The sequence below is a fragment of the Delphinapterus leucas genome, chromosome 6 (genome assembly GCF_059928025.1).
Source record: "Delphinapterus leucas isolate spDelLeu-1000000601 "Yukka" chromosome 6, BTC_Dleu_Yukka2, whole genome shotgun sequence".
Classification (NCBI taxonomy): Eukaryota; Metazoa; Chordata; class Mammalia; order Artiodactyla; family Monodontidae; genus Delphinapterus; species Delphinapterus leucas.
Window position 1 is genome coordinate 113,695,392 of NC_143134.1, and position 23,281 is coordinate 113,718,672.

Consider the following 23,281-nt stretch of genomic DNA (forward strand, 5'->3'; position numbering starts at 1 on the left):
AAAAGGGCTCTGCTTAGATTGGAGCTGGCAACTTTCACTGACTAGAGTTTTCAAAGAGCTATGAATGAGTTTAACAAAGGAGGTCTGTGGCTAGTTTCTGGCTGAAGTCCATGTCAACAGTTTTTAAGGTCACAGGCCACACTAACTAACATTTATTCCCAGCAGACCCTGTTCTAAACACAAGCTGTAAGTAGTACAAATTTGGAATTTTTCTGTAATCCCTTGAGATATTCCTGATCCTTCCACATGTTTCTGCTCAATTAGAAACAATTCTCACTTTGCACCACAAGAGAGGCCGTGCTCAGCAATCTCAGTCCATCCTTAGGGTAGATGAACAAAAACCTGGCAAATCAAAGGGCTCAAGTGGGGAAGGGAAGGAATTCAGCTGGATCACACTGAAAAGTGCAGACAGCTCCCCAGGGGCTCAGTTTGTGAAAGCATAAAACGGGTTATGACAGAGATCCTGAGGCCATAAAAAGCAGGTTTGAGGCACGAATTGGGAATAGGTTCCTAGTCCTTTCACACAAATACGACAGAAATTTCTGAGAAAATTAAAAGGTCAACTAGGTGAGTGTAAAACAATGATAATCTATAGGATAGGTACTAAATATCCCACTGTGAAATTAATGCAATCATTTCTCAATTAAGATGAACTCTTACTCATTTTTAATGTTTCTAAAATCAAGATGCTTCGTGAAATCAATCTGAAAATTCAATACAGCCCCTTTTTTCCCCCTGAAAATCTGTTTTTACCTCTACGGTACACTTTATAGCTGATAGCATTTTTAAATCTTGCAAGGCAACATGGGAATAATTACTTGGAATTGAGCACCAAAAATCTCAGTTAATCTTCACGTCTACCGTGGGAAGTATTTTCTGTTTTACGGATGAGGAAACTGAGGCTCAGAAAGATGAAGTGACTTTCTTCCATTCCTATGGCTAGTAAGTAGTAGAACGAAAATTTGAAACACAGGTCTTATTCCAGAGCTCAAGTCCATTCTGCAAACTTAGGAGGAGAAAAACACATACTAGAGCATCAGTGGTCATTTTGGTAGTTAAAGTACTACCACTTGTGGCATCCTATACTGGGAATCATGTTCTATATGAAGGTAGTTATCATTTTTCCAAATTAAAAAACACATAAACTGTGGTGCAATAAATATTTGGATTGAACTTGACAGGATAAAACTGCAAGAACTACTTCATTAAAAAATACAAAAAAGAAAATTTAAAACACCCGTGATCCCATTACCTAACTAGTCTCATTGTTAATGCTTTGATATTCAACCACCAGGTTTTTTTTCTATAAATTTCTTACAAAATAGAGATATCATATATGAAAATTCATCTCTTGCTTTCTTTGCATAACACTATGTCCTAGATATTTTCCATGTCATTAATCACCGAAAACATAATTTTAATGGTATTAACCTAGCTATCTCCCTCCATTAATTGTTCCTAATTTTTCATTCTATGTGCTATAATAGACATCCTCATACATGTATCTATACATATATTTGAGTTTTCCTTAGGAGATTCCAAAAATGGGAATAATTTTAAAAGTTTTGAATATACATTGCCAATTGTTTTCCAGGAATGTTGCATCATTTTCCACCCTGACCCACAGTGTGTAAGTGCCCACCTCACGGTCACCAAGTATCATCTTCAAGTTGATGTGACCAGGCTCACATAGATTTGGTTATGTACATGCCCACACAAATCACATCTATGACAATGACATGTGTATGTTACAACTGGTCTATCCTTCTTTTGATAACTCCTGCACTATGTAATGTTGTAAGGTACCAGTGACTACCTTACCAAGATTTTTTGCCTATATTATCTCTAGTCCTCACCCCAAAAAAAGCAGATATGAGGAAATTAAGGCTCAAAAAGAGTAAATGGAGCACCTAAAAGCACACTTCTACATCAGCTGGACTAGGATTCAAGTCCTGCTCTAACTCCAGACCATGCTCTTCATGCCATGCCACCTTACAGCTCATTTTACGTCAGAGATGATCAACTTGCCTCTTCCAACCCCAGCACTGTCTCTTTCTCCAGCAATGCCTCTTCAGACAATGAGGCCAGACTAATCTTTAGGGAAATAAAGAGGGACAACACCTAGATCTCACAGACTTTGTGAAAGGAGAATAGCAAGCTGCATGTCTTCTTTAAAAAGCAAGATGGGGAAGCAGTGTAGGACTAGAAGCATGCTTATACACAGCTGGCAGAACCATAAAATGGCAGAGCCACTTTAGAAAACAATGTGGCATTATCCAATAAAGTTGAAGATGTATGTACCCAAGACATTTGGCTATTCAACTCCTAGGTCCACACACCAAAGAACCTAGTGCCTTTGTGTACCAGGATATCTGTTCAAAAATGTTCATTAAAGCCATGAACTGGAAACAGCCCAAATGGCCACCTACAGTTGAATGTATGAACAAACTGTAGTATGGTCATACAATATGGAACCCCTATATAGCAAAGAAAAGAAACAGCATAGATAAATCTCAAAAATTAAGCAAAAGAAGACTTAAAATAACAATTCCAAATTGTATAATTCAATTCATACAGGTTCCAAGCCAGACAAAACCATACCATATTACTCAGGGATACATACATAGGCGAAAATATTATTCTGGGTGCTGGAAATTTCTTAACTTAGTGATTACTTGAGTATTTGCTACGTAAGTCTGTACTTATGTGAGTATATATAATATATATGTACACTTATGTATACATACTTATGTGTGTACATATAGTTAAAATCAGTGCTCTTTCTCTTTGCAGCTTACAGTTCACAGTTTACAAAAGAAAGACACAGGGTTGTAGTTAAACACTTACACAGTAGATGTAACACACAAAGAACTTTATCAAGTGCTGTTTTATTAGTCATCACAACAAAATTCTCAGTTAGTACTATCCTCAATTCACCATTGAAATAACTGAGACAAAGATGAATGATGGGGGGACTCCCCTAGTGGTGCAGTGGTTAAGAATCCGCCTGCCAATGCAGGGGATGCGGGTTCCATCCCTGGTCCGGGAAGATCCCACATGCTGCGGAGCAACTAAGCCCGTGTGCCACAACTACTAAGCCTGTGCTCTAGAGCCCGCCAGCCACAACTACTGAGCCCACGTGCCACAACTACTGAAGCCCACGCACCTTGAGCCCGTGCTCTGCAACAAGAAGCCCGCGCACCACAACGAAGAGTAGCCCCCGCTCACCCAAGCTAGAGAAAGCCCGCGCGCAGCAACGAAGACCCAACACAGACAATAAATAAATAAATAAATAGGTAGATATTCCTTTAAAAAAAGAAAAAAGATGAATGATGGGTAAGTGAAAATATTTTATATTATTAATCCAATTTTTAAGATGATAAAAAGAAATCAAATATAGTACCAATGTTCATTCCAATTTAAAGTACTAAATCTGAGGAGAGGTCAAAGTCAGGGAGTCCCATTGTATGAAAGTTAAACTATCTCTTCAAATAAAAAGACCTGGAATTATAATCTCTGGGGAATTTTAATAAAGAGAAAAACGATAAAAACAAGTATCGTTTCCAGTAGTTAGGGAACAATGGCTACCTTTACTTAATGAGGATAATCAACATTTAGTATATTTCCACATACTAATAAAAAAGAAAAAGTACAAATTAAAAATTTCTTTAAAATGATAATGAAAATTACTATATACGTTTTTCTTTTTTTAAACAGATGATGATAAAAATCCTAGCTCAGCGGAAAACTGGACACTAGCAAATATAGTTTCTTTAGAGTCTTTTTGACTTGGGTTTTTTGTGTGTGTGTGTGGCTTTTAGTTTTTTATCCCCCCCAAAAACTTGTCATTTTCTTATAGGACTAGAATTTAAAAAATAAAAAATAATTTTTTAAAGGAAACCAGTCATTAGGAGCTCAGGCAAAAAAACTACAGGACACTGAATTTCACTCAACTTCTTTTTTCACCACACGTTTAAATAAGTTTTAAAATGTCAAGTTTTTTTAGAGCCCAGCATTTTTGCTGCATTTTGGGCTCATTAATACACATAAAGAGCTAGTTAAAATACCAGACTGAATAAATGAACAATGGGACAATTAACCCCACATACAAAGCTCCACCCACCTTACTTCAAAGACATCTGAAATACAATGGATTAGAAACCATAAATAATGCCTCTCAGAATTAATTTTGTAATAAATATTGTTTTATATTATAGATAAGGGATTAAAAGTCTCCATAGTGGCAGTCTAACACTTGTGAATTGAGTTAGAGGACAATTGCCCTTAGTTTTGCTGAAGGTTACTGGTAGTTACATGTCCCATGAATGAGAAATAAACACCTATTCAATTTCCATTGCATACTACAGCACAGAACTTAATTTTACCTACAACGTTTAAAAATTCCCTAAGTTATCTCTACATAAAGTTTTAAGATGCATATACTTTCTTTTCATTCAGAATGTAATATATTAAAAATCAAAATTTATATTGCTATGTAACTTTAAAAGTATTCCCTATATGCTACATTATTTTTGCAATTTACAACACAACTCACACTAATAAAAAGGATTACTTTGAAGATATGTCAAAGTGAAAATGGAAAAGGAAAAGTAAACTAAATACGTTATTTGTCATTTGATTTAAATAAGACTTTTGATACTATTTCCATACTTTTATGTTCACTTTTCATAAGTTAATAATTATTCTTCATTGTCAAGAATTGGGTAATAGCTCACACGTTAAGATAAAAAGTAGTTGAGCTTTTCTTTTAAACAAAAATACCAAAGTAATTAGCTGAATGACAAATTCACTGGAACAAATGCATTTTTTAAAAGCATGTTAAGTCTTAGCAAGAAATTTTTTTTAAGATAACTAAGAGCTTCTTCCCTTATAAATCAATCTCACAAAAATAAGTTATACAGTCAAAAAGATTCTCAGGAAAGAATATTTAATGATATGGAAAGATGCTTGCTTACAATATGATAAATGGAAAAGCTAGGTAGAAAACTATATCTACAGCATGATCCCAATCCAAGGAAAGAAACACATCTAGTCATTATTCGAGTCATAAGATGATAGTCTGCTTTTCTTACTTTTCTGAAATTTTCTAAAGTCTTCTAATGAGGAAGTATATCTTCATAATCTCAAAAAAATTACAGCTTAAAAATAAGTGACTCATAATTGATTGTAAGAATTGTGGGCTCTTCAAACTTCAGATGGCATAATGAGTTTTCTGTTTGAAATGATGTAAAGAGGTACACTATTATCTCAGTCTTCCGGGGCCTTTCCACGAGGGATAAATGTTAGGCCTCCTACTGCTTCTAAAACTGATCATTGGAAGGGCCAGAAAACCTAAATTCAGACTCTTCTTTGTATTCACAAATCTATCTTGCTCTTAAAATAAGAGTGCAGCTTAGATCCAAAGGGCAATTTTAGGTGTGAAGCATATTGAGTTATTTTCCTTTCTACCCCCTGCCCAGTGAAAAGCAAAGATAAGGCTCAAATAAATACATTCTGCTTATTGTTGCTGTTGTAGGAAAGTGGCTTCCTTGCAGGGAGGTCCAATAAAAATTGCTGACACTCAGACTCAACCAAAAAGCACCAACTGGCCTCTCCTATAGAATGTTTTCCCTGTCTCCCAAAAAGCGTCCCTCATATGGAATTCTTAAGACTCTCTTTCTCTCAGAAAGCAGGATCAGTTTTACTGGTTTTCCATTCAAACATACCCTGCATCAGATTTAAACAAAACTGTATCATTTTCTTTATAATAGTATGGTTGGATTGTCCACACAGACTGCAATGACGCTGGCCAAAAGCGGATGTGACTTTTTGATGCTAACTGGAGGTTACTGAGTCCTGAAAAACCTTAGTCACAGGTGGTCTCGGGCTTATTCTCCTGAGTTGGAAAAATCATTGCCATATCCTGGACAAGACTCTGGATTGGGGGTCAGAAGATTGCTATTAGCCAGCTAAAGAACTTGGAACAGGTCTCAATTTCATCATATATAAAATGAGGATGGGCTGTAGTACATTATTCTTAAGAGCTCTTTAAACTCACCTCTGAGATCATTCTGCAAAGGCAAACAACTGATCATGGCTCTTTTATCTAAATATATATGAAGAGAAACAAACTTTTTTCTTTTTGCGGTACGCGGGTCTCTCACTGTTGTGGCCTCTCCCGTTGCGGAGCACAGGCTCCGGACGCGCAGGCTCAGCGGCCATGGCTCACGGGTCCAGCCGCTCCGCCGCATGTGGGATCCTCCCGGACCGGGGCACAAACCCGTGTCCCCTGCATCGGCAGGAGGACTCAACCACTGCGCCACCAGGGAAGCCCGAGAAACAAACTTTTGAAACCCGTAGAGCTTGCTTGGTGGCAAGAAAATAAAACTTGAAGTTTTGAATCAGACACAAAATAAAGGTATGGCAATAAGCCCAAAGCAGTTGAGAGTATGAGCTCTGGGTTGGATTTTAGGTTCCAAACCAAATTCCTTCACTTACTCTTTGTGAGATCTTGGCCAAGTCACTGTATCTCTTTCAGTCTCCAGCCCTTTATCTCTACAAGGGAGATAATTTCATAAGGTTGCAATAAGAATAAATGAGAATTATATAAACCACCTGGCATATTAAATAAATGCTGATTCCTCCCTTCCCTTCCAAATCCTCTATAGTGAGCTCTCCTGACTTAACTCTATCCATCTACAAAACGGTATAACATTAGCCATCAGCAGCAGTTGCTAGAGGCAGCAAGATGAATAAGCTATGGAGGGGAAACAACAAAAAAGTGCACTCCTGGAGTTCCTAGGGCGGTTTCACTTGCTGCCCTACACTAAGCTTCGTGAGCCGTTAGGAAAAGGAAGTGCTCCGCCTTCAAAACAGAGTGAGAAGATACCATGTCTATTGTAACGCCCAACTCATTCAATCTCAAAATGAAAATTTTCTTTTAGCCAAAGTCTTGGATTTGCAAATACTCACAACTCACAGGCTGGTTTCCTTTGTAAAGGACCAGGAGGAGAAAAGAAGCTTTCTCCTATGGTGGGCGGCCCTGAGGCTGGCTGCTGGTGCAGAAGACACACCTGTCCTTCCAACTGTCCAGCTTCCCAGCCCCTCAAACAGCAGGCTGCTAGGAGAGCAAGGGCAATTTTATTTATCTTCCTTTCTCCTCTTTAAAGGTGATTTTCTTAAAACTGTACAGCTTGTTACTATTGTTGTGTTGTGACTCCCTAGAGGATTGTACATTTCTAAGCATGAAAGCATCTGTGTGGCAATAAAACATGCAACATTCCCCAACCACTTCATTTTTTTTAATTAAGAAAGAAAAAGTTACAGCCTCCCACAAAGTGATGTTCTGATGAGCACATCCCCCTGCAAGCCTTTCAAAATACTCTGAGAAAGGGCCCTGGGCCTAGTAAACCAGAGCCTCTGCAAGCCCCATCCCGTGGGTTCAGTTTCTGACAGAGCCATGTGCCAGGACCCACAATGAGTGGAGTTATAATCTGCGTAGCAGTCAGGCCTCCTCCCAGTTGACCATCCAGAAAACAACATTGTACCCATCGTACTTTTAAGGGAAGGAACTAAAAAGAAACCAAACAGCCCCAGAGAGATGGAAACACTCGAAAACCAGAGGAAAGTCTTCTGTTAAATAGTATGAAAGGTCCAGGTTTCCCAAATGGCATTTAAGGCATTGGGAAGAAAGGCTGATTTCTCCCAGAGGGGCCCCAGCTTTGATGCCCAAACTGCCCTCAAACATCAGGCTGTGCATTGTATAGCAGGATACCCTCAGGTGAGACAACCATAAATAGCTTAAAACAAGAATAGGAGGTTCCATCTGTTTCTGGAGTATTTCAGCAGCACCTGCTTTCAAGGTAAAAATCTGGGAGCTGTCCCCACAGCCTTCCTTCCCAACTCCCTTCCCCATCCCCCATAGACTTATTTTAAACCAAAGCAGCTAAAACACAATCCAAAAGGGCTTCTGCCACTGCACCTGCCTAAGGAAAGAGTCCTCTGATTTTTCTCCTAAACTGTATGTGTTGGAACATTAGAGAAGCCAAAGTTCTCAAAACCAGACTCTATTACTTCTAGCTTCTTTTTCTCTGTGAAAACTGAGCTTTCCTGTTTATAGGAGAAATGAGCACAATACAGATGAAAAAAGGATGCGACAGTTGTTCCTGCCATTAAGACAGAAAGTGTTCCAGAAGGAGGATGGTTCTCACTTAACACAATTAACGTTTAAACATAAGCCCACATGCCAATTTGCATGGGAAGAAGGACAATAACTCCTCAACGAGGGCCAAGGAACATATTTCATTAAGGTATAATTTAAAAAAAAAACACTAAAGTTGAGGCTTGAAAATTCCAATCTAAATCAGGTGTTACTCCCAAAGTGATGTGCAGCATCCCTCTAACAATAACCAGGAAATCCCAAGCCTGTGTAGATAGCAATTTCATGTACAAAAGCCACTTTACCCTTGGTGTAAAAACAATATTTCTAACGCCTGCCCCAGACCATCGCATGGCACACCATTTCCTATGGGATAAATCCAAAATCTTGAGCATGTCCCACAAGGGCTTTCACAGACTGGCCCCAAGACTTTTACGGCATCATCTCTTGCTACCACCCTCTCACCAGAATTCTCATCATTCTTTCGTCTTGCTATACCTTTCATTTCTCCGAGCCTTTGTGTACCAGTTCTCACCGCCCAGAGAGCTTTTCTCCCTCTCTCCTCTAGGCCAGCCCCCACTGATTCTCTAGGACCCAGTTTAACTGGAACCCATCAGCAACACTTTCTCTAATTCTCCAAGTCAGACATGGGCACTGCCTAATCTGTGACCCCAAAGAACCCTACGCATACATATTTTTTAAAATAGCACTTATCACATTATATTTTAATTACTTGTTTACAGAGTCCCTTCCCAAAGATTAAGTGGCTCCTAAGACAGTAAGGGTAGTAGAAGTGAAATGGGAAGTGGGTATCAAAATCAGAGGTGGCCTGGGAACAGTGCACCCAGAAATATATTCAATTTTATATTTGGTAAAGGACAAAAAGTATACATTGTTTTCAGTTTGTAATACCAAGTTCAGAAAATTCAGCTCACCAAAATCTTGGATGAATATGACATCTGAAAGGTTCTCATATGGAGAGCTGGGGCTAGATCTCTGTGTCTATTTTATGGGACCCCGAGGTAAATAAAGGCCAAAGACCACGTGTTATACATTGCTCATTCCTGGTATATACTAGATACAAAGATACTAATTGAATAAAAACTTTAAATGTTAAACTAAAAAAATTTTAGATACCATCTTGATGAAACAAGTTATTTCTTCCCGAAATGTATAATAGGTTCTGAACAATCCTATTTGGGTATAAAGATAGTTACTCAAGCTTTCTCAAGAGCTGAAATAAGATCCCTATATATACAGGGGAAAATTGTAGAACACAAATATTTTTAAAGTTCCTTTATAAAGAGTAAAGAAATTTAATATTGTATGGCTTATCTTCCATAATCTACTCCCCCCAACCCCAAGCAATACAGTTATGGGTTTGAACTCTGGCGTTCCTTCTGTTCATCCAAACCAGAAGTTGGCTATAAATAGCATATTTCATTACAGCTTAAGCCTTGATGGGGCATGTGTTATTTGGGCAATAGAAGCCACGAAAAAAGTGATCTAGGTCACTCTGTCTTACAATATTTGAAAGATTTCAGAGGTAAATACTTATTATATCTTAGACTCAGATGGTGCTATCTAAAAATGCTAAAATACTTTCTCAGATTCCTGGGTTTATAATGAAGAACAACTAACTTACCCGTAACTCCTGTTCTCCTAGCTGGTGCTTTTAATCTAGTATTAACTAGATTATTTAACTAGCAGCTAGTTAAATAATATAATGGTGACTCTCAAGGTAAATTAAAATGCTTTAATAGAGAGAACCAGTCAATTGTGGGAAGAAATAGTGCATTTGACTTTATATACCACGGTACTTTCATTAACAAGACTTATACTTCAGTACAACTACATCTCTGTCAAGGTTGGCTGGTGACAAGAGTTCAAACCAACTTTGAAACAATGTTAAAAAATAAACTCAGAGGGCTTCCCTGGTGGTGCAGTGGTTGAGAGTCCGCCTGCCAACGCTAGGGGACGTGGGTTTGTGCCCCGGTCTGGGAGGATCCCACATGCCGCAGAGCGGCTGGGCCCGTGAGCCATGGCCACTGAGCCTGTGCGTCCGGAGCCTGTGCTCCACAACAGGAGAGGCCACAACAGTGAGAGGCCCGCGTACAGCAAAAAAAGAAAACAAAAACCAAAAAAACTCAGAGATTCAATCTTTCATAAAACAAGTATTACTAAGTGTCTACTATGTGCAGACATTCTTAAATAAATACACTTTGGGTGTATTTGTGAACAAAACAAACAAAGGTAAGAATTCCAAGCCTTCATGGAGCTTACATTCTAGGGGGGAAGGACAATGCCCCTCACAATGAACCTAATAAGTTATATTGAATAAAGGATGTCTAAGAACCTTTCATTGTGAAATTAAGTTCAAATTTTGTAAATACTGATGACCTAGTCCTTTATGGACATAATGTCTGTCCACTGTGTCACTGAATCTCCACTGTGACACTCAAAGGTGCACCTCTTATGACTAACATGAATTGTTTGGTAATATGAACCAATAACTGGATTTCATATTTTCTCTTTGAACTAGTGTCCAATGTGGCCTGTCCTCTCACTCAGAGCCCTCAGTATCCGTTTCCTGTTCTTCCAACCGAATGGAACGGATCTCCCTGTCTCTGAAGGCCATGCACACAATATCTTGGTCGAGCACTACACTAAATGCTGAGGATACAGAGTTGTTTAAGACACAATCTTTACCCCTAAAGAGTTAACTGTTCAAATAGGAGAAAGACAAAGGAAGATCAAGGCTTATGAGTGTGTAACTGAAGTGTGCAAAGCATGCTGGGTGCCTCTAGAGGATGGGATGATTACCTCTGCCTGGAGAAGGCTACTCTGAGAAGTGCCCAAGCTGAGTCTGGGAGGATGGGTAAATGTGTGAAGGCAGAAAGGTCCAGTCGTTCATATGGGCCAGGAAGCATATGAGCTTGGGACAGCAGCCAGAGAGAAAGTGACCCTAAGAAGCTAAATCCTAGAACAGTGGAGGCTATGTCTGCATGGATGCCATCACTAGGAACTACATCCCTCATGGGAAAAAAATGGAAAACAAAAGTAAAGGTGGCTTCCGAGCAGACTTGAGCTATAGTACTAGGCACACTGAGAAAGATGACTGGACCTCAAGACACAGGTTAACTAAAGGAAGGAGACCAAACAGCAAAAGAGGATGATACTTATAATGTAACCCAGACCCAAATCCCACCCATGTTCTCTTGGCAGACTTCTCCACTCTCCACTGGACATGTCACCAACCAGTCATCCAGGGTTAACAGAAACCGTTCCACTCATATGCTAGTCTCGGCCCAGCAATGTTTCCAAACCAAGCACAGGGGAAGTGCCATTTTGTGTGCCCTGTATATAAGCAAAAGGTGGATAAGATAAAGAGAGCCTTCCGCCCTCATGCTAAATACCCATGAAATGCATGCCCCAGAACTCACAGAAGACTATTTTTAACTACAGCCACTGTCCTCTGGCACTAGGTTACCAACAGTAAGAAGGCATCATGCCATGGGGTCGCTCTGTGTGTTATAGGTAGCACAGTACAGCATAATCAGCGGTCTCGCCAGCTGTCTTGGGAACTCTTCAAGGACAGGGACTAGCTAATAGTAGGCATTCAATTAAGGGCTGACGAACAAATGAACGAACTAACCCACCAAGTGTTTTTCCATAGTTCCAAGCTGGTATAACAGACAGAAAACACACAAATTGCTGTTATTTTTCATTCTAAATGATGACAGCAAGAGGCTATTCAACTAGCTTCTCGCAAACATGAAGTCCATGGCCCTACATGTAGACACACAGAGTCAAACGCCAGAATCGGATGCGAGCAATCTTTAAACTTAAATTTTTAAATAAACAGATTTCCACTCTCTGAAATTTGCTGAGAGAATGCAATAATGGCAATTCAAGAGTCCCCTTTCCCCCAACACACACATCCAAGCTTTGAAAGAATCATCATAACCCAAAACACCATGGGACAAAAACCTTTCTGCAAAACTTCAAGAACGTGGTTTAAACCCTCACCTCCTCTGAATGACTACATAAATATGCAGTGTCCTCGCCGAGGCTGAAATATACCATTAGACAAAAATGGAAGAGAAAATTTTCTTGAAGAAAACACTGTTAAATAAAAAGTAAGTAGTAATTTACATCAGAGTCTAATACCCTGGGCAGGCAATCCTTGGGCCTAGACTACTGAGGTGTGCGTGAGCACAGCAGCCTCACAAGCAGCCGGCTTTGTCCCTTCTTCTTAAGGTCTTTCCAGCAGTTGTTCTCTAGGGCCCAAATTAGATGCTATGCTTGATGAAGAAGAAAGTTGATTTCACTGATTAAAAATAATAATGATAGTAAGATTTGTGTAGAGAAACGCAGAAGTAGCAGTCCCGACTGACAGTTATCGAGCTCAGGCACTTCGAAAGTCAGCCCTCACCCCCTCATGGTGTGAGGGTGTGTGTGTTTGGGGGGCAGGGGGGGTCTCTTCCTAGTGAGGAGGAGAAGAAAGTGCAGAGACTAGTACACCAGAGAACTACCCTTTCTGGAATTCATAGAGGGTCTGGCCTCTTATCCCCAGGCCCAAGCCTGGGGACCCGGGTTTTGTCAGGGGCGCCTCCCTGCTGTCCTGCTCTGAGCTGTTGCACATGAGCAGAGAGAGACAGGAGGCAGGCCCCTCTGACACCTACTTAACCGAGGCAGATGGGGAGGAGGGTGTGTGGGATGCCTTTACTTCCCCCTCAGGAGGCTCCCAGCAGGAGCCCAGAGCCAGCAGCTCCAAAATCAGATTTCCACACATCCTCCCACCCCAGAACATGCCTTACGTCTCTGGCAGGAGGAAACAGAGCAGTAAGCAAGTATGATTCTAGTGTATGAAGGGGGTTTTAGAAGACCTAAAGAAGCCTTCTTACAGGATTCTGCACTTTTTTCAAACCTCTACAGAGGGAGCCAAGTTGGGAAACAGTTACTCACTCATTGACCCAAAGGGGGCAGGGGTGTTACTCTGAGAAGGACACAATCAGTGTCTGCAAGACGTCCTGAGCTACAGACACATACTTTATTAATAATCTTACATACACAAAATGTCCAAGGGAAAGCCTAACAGGCTAATTTCTGACAGCTCCAGATAACAGCAGGAGGAACTGAAGCCATGCTGATTCTCCAGCTTCTACACACTCCCCAGAAGCACTGATCCCTTTTCCCACCCAAGGGATGTGATACAAATAAATAAATACAATTATCTGTAGAACTTAAAGTGCAAGGACAACACTGTGAAGTCCTTCGCCCCAAGTGCAGTGACTTTTGGGAAACAGATAGGAAAATAAAAAGAACAGCTGGAAAATTTAATTACAGAAGAACAACGCAAATGCTGACATTGTTTCACAGAACTAGCCAATAGCCAAAGCCATTTTCCTTACCTTAAGATACAGAAGCAACTCTTGGCTCCTGAAGATAAGCGGCAGAACCCGAATCTCTGTTTGCTGTCAATGTCAGTGAGCACAAACGTGAAGTTCTGGCCAACTTGGCTAACTGAGAGGCTGCGGCAGAGACAGAACAAAGGGGAAAATGAATGTGCAGTAAGTTTCCTGATAAAGTATCTAATCACAACAAGTCGTTGAACCTGTAACATTTCCTTTCTCAGTGGAATTCTTTATAAATGAACTTAAAATTTACACACTTCAAGGGAACAGACTGTGAGCTAGTATTTAAAAACAAAAAAATGACAGCAAGCAGTGACCACGTCATCACAGCTACCAAACCTCCTACTTGCTGAGCTCAGGCAGGTGTCCCTATTGATCACTGCATCCAGTTCTGAAAGGTGCATTCTATTAACCTCATTTTATAGATGAAGAAATAACCTACAGTGGCACTGCCTAAGGTGCCAGCTGGTAAACTGCAAAAAGCTGAATTTTAAACCCAGACCCATCTGACGCCAAAGCCCTCTCTGCCAGCTCGCTGGTAATGATGCTCACTTGATCATTCCTCTAGTTCAGAAAATAACAGGGATTGCAACAGCAGAATTGAAGTACCAGCCACAAAGTTAGACACTTGATATTATACCATCTCATTGACTCTCCCAGCAACCCCGGAATTTAGAAGATGTTCCCATTTTACAGAAAAGGAAACTATAGAACTGAATAGGTAAATAACTGAATCAAGTTCACAGAGCTACTAAGGGGAGGACCTGGAATTCAAAAGAGGGCAAGGTTAGCTGTTATCTTCCTAAATTCCTGTATCTCTCATAATTTCCGAATTTATGAGGAATATATTTTATATCTTACAGGACAGAAATAGCAAATGTCTTATCAATGCAAGGTATTTTCTAAGAAATGGAAACAAGGTTTTAAAGAAAAACATTTAAGATAAAAGCTAAAAATTCCTGCATCAACATAAAAATCAGCAAACCACACATAAAATAGAAAACATCTGCTTCAAAAAATTAAAAAGCATATTACTAATCACATTAATCTAGAAACTCTTTTGCAAAGTTACAAAATGTTTAAAAAATCCACTTTTTAAAATCAGTTTACCAGTTAGCTTAGATTCCTTTTTAAAAAGAAGCTAAATATTACAAATTCTAATACACAAATTTATGCTAACATAATATTTTAGAATGTGACATTGAATTATTCAGAGGAACTCATTAACTAGTATTGTATCTTATACAGAACATATTTTACAAAATATACTCAAATTGATAAAATATTCAAATTGATGCTCTCACCTATAATCTGTTATAAATTGTCAGTAGAAATGAAAAATCATGGTTCACCAGGCCTTTTCCAAAGGCAGACTGATTGAGTTTTTTGATAGGCTGTGAATTAAGTTTTCAAATATGGATAGCCTTTTTTTCCCTAAAACTCCCTTATACAGGCCACATAAGAAAATTAAAGAGACTTTCAAGGTATTCCAGAACAAAAGGTCAATGGACCCTACTGGTCATATTAAAGGAAACAATTCCAGCCCTCAAGGAGTGGTTAGAGAGTACAAGAAAATAATTCAGAAAGAAAAGAATGTTCCAACACTCCTTTTTTAACTAGGAAGGTGAACAAAAACAAGGTAGCAATTTAAAAGCAATGTGGTAATAAAACAGGTGTAAGTAAGTAATGCTATCCCTCCACCTTACACAAGCCAGGAGAAGGAACATATTTCTATAAAAGTTAGAGAGCTGTCAAGGGGACACCAAACTACCTTCTTACGGCTGTTATGTTTTATCTATAAAGCTTGGATACTGTGTTACTATGGTGATTTAATACTATGTTTTAAAGGGGGATTATATGATTAATTTTAACAAGGTTGAGAACTAAAGATGTGTGAGAAACAGGATTCTAGCTCACATAATTAAAGTGATTGGGGAAAAAAGTGGGCCTCATTGGGGGAGGGGGAAAACCTGTATTATTGAAATATTTAAACCAACAGGTCAGGATGATTCTAAGTTACAAATAAGGTCATGCTTTTATGAAATACTATCATGTGATCATGTAAAATATGACTGTTCATTATTTTAACTCAGGGTTTGATTTCACTTCTAGACTGTTTAAAAAGAAGCATCCTAGAAGGAAAGGGTATTGATAGGACTAGATGAAAAGAAAACACCCAGGATTTCTAGGAAAAGGACACAGAAGGAACACAACTTGGTTTGTGATTTGAATGTCATTAATTTCTCTATTATCTTTTCACTACCTTTAAAAAGGCTGAAAATTCTTTCAGCTACATTGTAGGCTCAAAGAAAGATTCATTACTCATTTACTTCGTTCAAATCCCAATTCAATCACTTGCTAACTGGGCCTTAATTTAGCAAGTTACTTAACCTCTAAGTAGCTCAGTTTCTTCTCCTGGAAACTACCACCCAACCCAAAGCATATTTGAGGAATAAGTGAGATAAGCATTTGGTATAAAGGCTAGACCATTGTAGGAACAATTAATAAAAGAGATACAAGCTGCTACCATCTGAATGAAAACTAAAATTCATGTTAAAATCATCCATTTGCTTAGAATCTTCCTGACTGACTCAGCTTTGTAATACTTGTAAATGGAGGAAGGAAGCCTGCCTTTCAGCAAGGGGGAGTCCTCTGGGTGGCCAAGTGAGTTACTCATTCTTGCATTAAAGTGAAAAAGATTCTTTTTGGGGTGCCACAACTTAGAAGGGGACACATTATTCTCAGTTGATTCACCTTTTAAATTCCTAGTAGGGTGAAGTACAAGTCATTAAAAGCCCCAGACCATTAAACTCTAAAATATTTTTTCCTTGGACACTCAAATTAACAGTCAAATTGAGTTCAGATTAACTCAAAGGAGTCTGAATGTTCAAGGAATTTGTCATTCCCTCTCTACTATTTCTCCATAAAAAATGACTTTGGGGAAAGAAAGGGTTGGTTTCCTTAAAGGCTGCAGTTTTTGTGATTACCTCCAGGATCAGAATCCGTGCATTTTTTACAGGAATCAGAGATTTCATGATGATTAAAGGTAGTGGGAATCTTAGAAACCATCTCGTCCAATTCTCTTGTTTCATAGATGGGGAAACTGAGGCTCAGGATGTTTTGTTGTGATGGTGGTTTGGGTTTGCTTTTTTCAAAGTAACCAGGACCAAAATAAAAACCCAAGTCCAATTCTTGTTCAAAGTCCTTTCCATTCTGCCATGCTGCACCAAACACGATGAAAACCCTCCAAAGAAGTTGTCAACTCGGTTTAAGGAAATCAGATGTGTGAGGAATTCAAATAGTTGTCTCATCAAACAGACTAACTATACTTCCCACTAAGCAAGAGAAACCAAATTTGAGTATTTCCAGAATTAAGCCAGGTGACCCGGACCAAAATCACCCTTAGCTGTGCTTCCCATGCCTAGGTGAATACGGAAAACAGAGGAGAAAAGTAATGACCATTCCAACCACAGGCTTTAATATTCATGCTGCCTCTTAAATGCCTGTCAGCCACTCAAGACCCCTCCTACAACACTGTGCCTAATATTCAAGTTATTTATAGGTTCAGTGTATAAATGGCATGAAGCAAGTGGATGGGTAGTTTGATTCCAATCATCCAGTGAGAAATCAGATTTTCTATATCAGCCTCACTTTTTTCTTTTTCTTTTTGTTTTGTTTTGTTTTGTTTTTTGCGGTACGCGGGCCTCTCACTGTTGTGGCCTCTCCCGTTGCGGAGCACAGGCTCCGGACGTGCAGGCTCAGCAGCCATGGTTCACGGGCCCAGCCGCTCCGTGGCATGTGGGATCTTCCCGGACCAGGGCACGAACCCGTGTCCCCTGCATCGGCAGGCGGACTCTCAACCACTGCGCCACCAGGGAAGCCCTATCAGCCTCACTTTTAAGTTTAGTTACCCATCTTACAAACTGAGCAACTACATTGGGCACCGTAACAAGTGCTGGATATACAACATCCATCCTGCTGTGGAGCTTCCTGTCTAGTTGGAGAAAGCATAATAAACTCAAAGCATACAGCCTGTGTTAGTGTTATATGAAACGAAAGAAAGAACAAAGACAGAAGAAAATGGAAGAGAAGGAAAAGCCCTACTGAGACAATGTGGTCAGAGACAGCTTCTCAAAAATGCTGACAATACTGACCTAAAGGATGGGATGGAGCAGCCACTCCACAAGCAGGGCACTGGGTGTTTCAGGCAGAGAAAGAGCTGCACAGAGATTCTTCAGCTGGAAAGAGCTGGGCATGTTCAAGGTACTAAAAGGTACCTAAGGCCCCAGAGACAAGGAGGAAGTGGCTTAAGAAGGTGCAAGATAAAGCAAGCACCAGATCATGCAGAGAGCCCCACAGACCATGGTAAAGAATTAGGATTGGCTGATTGATTGATTAATAAGGGCAATGGAAAGATATTGAATGATTTTAATCAAGAGAATAACAGTCTGGCCTACAGTTCTAAAATTTTTATCTGACTCTTACGTGGAGAACAGTTTGGAAGAAGGCAAAAGTAGGAGCAGAGAAAGCAGTCAGGAGGCTAGAGCAATAGTCCAGGTGAGATTGGATGGTGGCTTAACTCTTGTAGTGAGAGTGAAAATGGATCAGGTGGATAGATCCAAGTTAGAGCCACAGCAGATGGACTGAGATGGAGTAAGAAGGCAGCATATTACCATTTAATGGTAGGAAAGTCTAACGTGTTTGGGAAGAGTTCCAAGAGTTTTATCTGGGACATGTTAAGTCTAAGAAACCTGTAAATAGAAATGTCCAGTACATAGCTGAACATACTACGTAGGAAATCAGGGGAAAAGTTTGGGCTGGAGCTATAAATTTGGAAATCATCTATACAAAGATGGTATTTAACACCATGGTAAAGGATAAGATCACTTAGGAAGAGAACTGAGAGAAACAGAAGAGGATCCAGGACTAAGTTACAGAAATACCAATTTAGAGGATGGGTAGAGAAGAGATCATCAAAGAAGAAAAGAAGAACCACCAGGCAGAACAAGCAGGAGGGAGTGGTCGACCAAATCCACAGGCATCAAGATAAGAGGAAAAAATGTCAATTGAATTGAGCAACATGGAGGTTTTAGACAGTCTTGATAAGAAAAGCTCTAGTAGAATGACAAGCTGAAGAGGGCTGAGCAATAAATTAAAATGTGTAGGTAACTCTTCCAAGAAGTGGAGAATTAGGCAGTAATTGAATGGGAATGAAGAGTCAAAGATGGGTATTATTTTTAGGATGGAGGAATACCAGAGCTTGTTTTTAAGCTGTTGGGAATGATTCAATAGAGGCAGAGACCTATGATGTAGGAGAAAGAAGATGAAACAGTAAGGTTTGGATTTTGGATTAGAATCCCAGATATGCCACTCACTACGGATGTGAGCACAGGCAAGTTACTGCACCTCTCTGAGCCTCATCTCTAAAATGGGAATAATACTTACCTTGCAAAGTGGTTTTGAGGATTAGAAATAATGTATACAAAGTAACTGGCATCTAATAGGTACACAGTGAAAATAATTACTATTGCTATGAAATTATAAAATTTGAGAGATGGAATAGAAATATTTTGCTGTTCTGTTCATTACAGCTTCCTAGCAATTACCTGTTGGGCCATCTACTGCAAGGCATCCATAAGAGCTGCTTCTCCTTTCCTTCACTGTATATGAGACATCAGGCGGGAATCAAGTTTTATCAAACTACCACATCTCCCAACCTTTAGGTACATGAGCCTTAAAGTTTCTTTCCATAAACACAACTTCCATCTGCCTAAGACTCGAGTTTTTCACATTCCCTGCTCAAAGATCCCAGTGGCAAAAATGGCATTGACCCAAAATGCCTGGGGACCAAGAGTAGGTCACACACTCTGCTCGAGAAACTCACTGGATAATTCTAAGAAGAGAGATCCCTCCACTCCCTCATCTACATGAGCCCGACAATGTAAAAATGAATCATAACTGGAGAATGAAAAAGTATCAAAACAAAACAAAGAATCAAAACTAGAAGGAACAGCAGAGACCTCGTTCAATTCCCTCATTTCATCCATGAAGAAACGAAGGTACTCATGGGAGGGGCCACTTGCCTCACAGCACAGAGCAAGTCAACGGCAGAACCAAAACTGTAACCTAGGTCTCCTGGTTGATACCCCCAATGCTTTGTCCACTAAAGCCCAATTGCTTCATGGTTCTCAAATGCTACAGAAAATGACCATGGGGCACAGCTTAACCAAGAGCTTAAGCTAAATCAAGGGACTAAACCAAGGGTGAAAAACAAGGGATGCAAGTGGCCAAATGGATTCAGTTTTGAAAAGCACAGCAGGATGAATGCATAGAAGCGGAAGCGAGAGGAGAGATCTGGGCAGACATATACTAATGCACTAATCATGCGCCTTAGTTTCATTTTCTTTCAATTATCTGAATAAAAATGGGTTTCATTGTCTTCAGTTATCTGAATTTTCTACTTTTTTACAATAACTACATATTGCCTTTGAAATAAACGTTAAGAGTTTGCTTGGTGACTTTCTTTGTGGTGTGATGGATCTAACAACGGCAGTATGATATAGAACAAGTATGATGGAACTGGAAGTCAGACAAACGTGGGTCCCCACAGCAGCTCCGCCACTTACCAATGGTGGGACCTTGGGCACATTAGCGAACCTAGCTGAGCCTCTGTTCCCTCATATGTGGCATTATGATAATGGCAACCTTGCAAATGTGTAAGGTTTTAATGCAGGAAAAGAACACAACAGAATGCGTGGCACATAACAGATACATAATAAAATGGTAAATAGCATTTGAGCCACATTTGCATCTGTGATTACATCCTAAACCATTAAACTGTGCCTCTGCCCTTGAAAAGATGTCATTTCACTTCATGCTCATGTCACTTGTGTGTACTAGTATAATTAACAGGACAACTGAATAGTAGCTGGTTTTCTGGGTTCTGAAAGAAGATAAGCACAAACATGGAGAATAGCTTTGCCACCATCCAGTGAGTCTCTTGAGTGCTTTGACTAACTGAAGCAGGTTGCCAGCTATCAAGAGCAAGTAAGTAGCACCACAATATGAAATGGGATTCAAATCTTTTTTATTTTTTTGAAGAGCCTGCTTTCATCAAGAATAAAAACTTTTTGAGAGTGATACAGGGATCTCAGCACTGTCGTTTCACTGCTCCTTTCCACCAAGTGCTTCAAGTACAGGGTAGGGTAGAAATAACTCTGGCTTGGGAATAAGATTATCCGTCCCCCCGCCCCCCGGCTCTGTAATTACATAGCTGTGACATAAGGAAGTCATTTCACCTCTATGGATCTTACTTTCCCTTCTGTAAAATGGGATGCTTAAGCCAGATGAATTTCAGCTTTAAAATCCTGTGGTCTTATTCCCACACATTTTCAAGGCCTCCTGTAGTCAGAGCCCAAGCTCTTACGGCACACATTACCCTCTCAGCAGGAGGCTCCATCTGCTCTGGCCAAATGATCTCTAGGCTCATTCGCAGTTTCTCCTCTACCTTGCTCTTCAGCGCATGTGGGGTGTTGGGCTCTCCCTTCCACTTACCCCATTCTTGCTGTCCTTGCAGTCTCAACACAAGCCTCACCCACTATAGGATGTTTTCTCTGACCATCTCAGTCTTTCCCAACCTCATTATCCTTTTGGATAGATATTGTTTACTGTGTCTTTACAATACATTCTGGACTAGACTGAGAAATGCATGGACAGCAGAGCTCCAAGTCTGATACCATTTCCATACCACCCAACATAATGCTACACATTCTGAACCTTCCTTTGCCCTTTTGTAAAAGAGATACCACCGCCACCTATCTCCTAGAGTTGCTGGGAAGAATAAATGAGGTATTACTGTAAAAATGTCCAGCATGTTGACTAGAATCAATTAAGAACTGAAATATTAATTTCCTCCTTACCTCCCTCTATCTGGTGGCTAGTCTTCCCACAAGGTGGTCTACTGAGAAATGTACTCATTTGGGAGATGGATGTCTAGACTGTGCTAGCAGCCTAAGCGGACCTTGGGCAAGTCACGATTTCTCTACAGCTTAGATTTCTTCCAATGATGATAACAGCACTTGTTCTCATCTTTTATGACAGAAGGATAAAATGAGATAACACATGAGAAAGCACTTTCTTTTGAAGAGCTACCAGCATTATTATTTTTCATAAGTCCTAGTTTCAGAAAAAAAAACCTTAAAACAACAGAAGAGACAGCAAGATGCCAATGTTAATGGGTGATTTGATGACGACTGTGAAAATCCCACTCTTGATATAGACTAGAAATGTCAGAAAGTTGTATTTACTGTTCCTTGAGGTAGAAAAGCACAGATACTGAAAAGGTTAGGTAGCTTTCTTTTTTGAACATAATCACCCCGGGCATTACTCATCTCCCATGCCGACATATTTTCTAAGTCAAACAATATCATAAATACCTCTGCGGGGCATTGTGGGCCTCAGAATCTGGGCATATCCATTTGACAGTGCTAACTGCGAGCTAATAAAAAGCAGTGACGTTAGAACCTTTGTATTTTTTTGTAAACAAACTTAATTATTATTATCTCTTCTGCAGTGAAGTATGCCACAGTTAGAAGTGGGGCAACAGAAGAGAAAAAATATAGTCCCCCAACTAAGTTGATTTTTTTGTATCAATAAAAGTTATCAATGCTTACAGGGTGCATAATACAACACAATGTAAAAAAGAACCATTGTATACAATAAAGATTAAAATATATCCATAAAGAGACATTTCTGTCCCAAATTGTTTTGTGAAAAAAAAAAAAATGAGGAACACGATTAGGGGAGGGTAATTTGGAGAGAAGCATTTTAGAAGAAAGATGTTTTTCTAACAAAATAAAGACATCAGCCGTTACTGGTGACAAAACAGATTTTAGCACTATAACTTAAGGACTCTGTTTTTCTTCCATTTCAGAATGTAATCACCCAGACAGGTAGGTAAGTAAAGATGTGTGTGGGGCATGAGATAGGGAGTGTGTGTGTGTGTGTGTGTGTGTGTGTGTGTGTGTGTGTGTGTCTTGGGAGGGATTTAATCTCATTGCTTATTTCTTCTAATATTAGTTTATAAAGTCAATTAAGGAATACCTATCCAAAACAGATCACCACTCTTATCAAGAAGTCATGTAAAGATATATTCTTATTTTTCTTTGTTAAATACCTAGCGACATTTTAAAAACATTTCACCTTTATTAATTTGTATAAATATGCCCTTGCCATAATTTGTAATACATTTTATAAGCAACTGGAGGAGATTTCATGCATCACTAATTCATACATATAAATGTGAAGTTTGCATTAAACGTCTCTAAACAAAACCCTACTTCCTTGCTATTTTTAGAAGGAACAGGATAAAGAAGAGACAAGAAGACTCTCATTACAAAGGCTGACCCTCTTAAAATTAAGGCTATTCTGTTTTGAGCATCAACCTGCTACTAAAACAGCCCTGGTACCAGGATTTTAAAAGGCCCGAGTCTGGAAATACTACGATGGTTGATTGGCTTTAAAAAATAACATGTTAGAACCACAGAAAACAGTGATTATAAGTGGCTGGCAACATTCCAAAGCTGCTTTTTAGTACTCCTTTGCTTTTTAGTATTCTTTTAAACTCCTTTGGCTACCAGTTCTCATCTCACACCATTTTTAAGTTTATGCCAAATAAACCAGGACACTGCTACTACAGAGTGTAGAA

At 39.6% G+C, this 23,281-nt stretch overlaps 1 protein-coding gene across 8 annotated transcripts in view; it reads right to left on the reverse strand.

The window, feature by feature from the left end:
• Positions 1-23,281, reverse strand: part of DENND1A (DENN domain containing 1A) — a 530,720-nt gene that overhangs the window by 343,907 nt on the left and 163,532 nt on the right. For 5 of the 8 annotated variants that reach the window (XM_030761610.2, XM_089913732.1, XM_089913730.1 and 2 more), the window contains 2 exons: positions 13,573-13,692; positions 6,499-6,555 (listed from right to left, as the gene is read on the reverse strand). In XM_030761610.2, coding sequence (XP_030617470.1) covers positions 6,499-6,555; positions 13,573-13,692 — 177 coding nt within the window. The remainder of the gene's footprint in view (positions 1-6,498; positions 6,556-13,572; positions 13,693-23,281) is intronic. The other 3 variants (XM_089913734.1, XM_089913731.1, XM_030761612.2) reach the window with 1 other exon arrangement.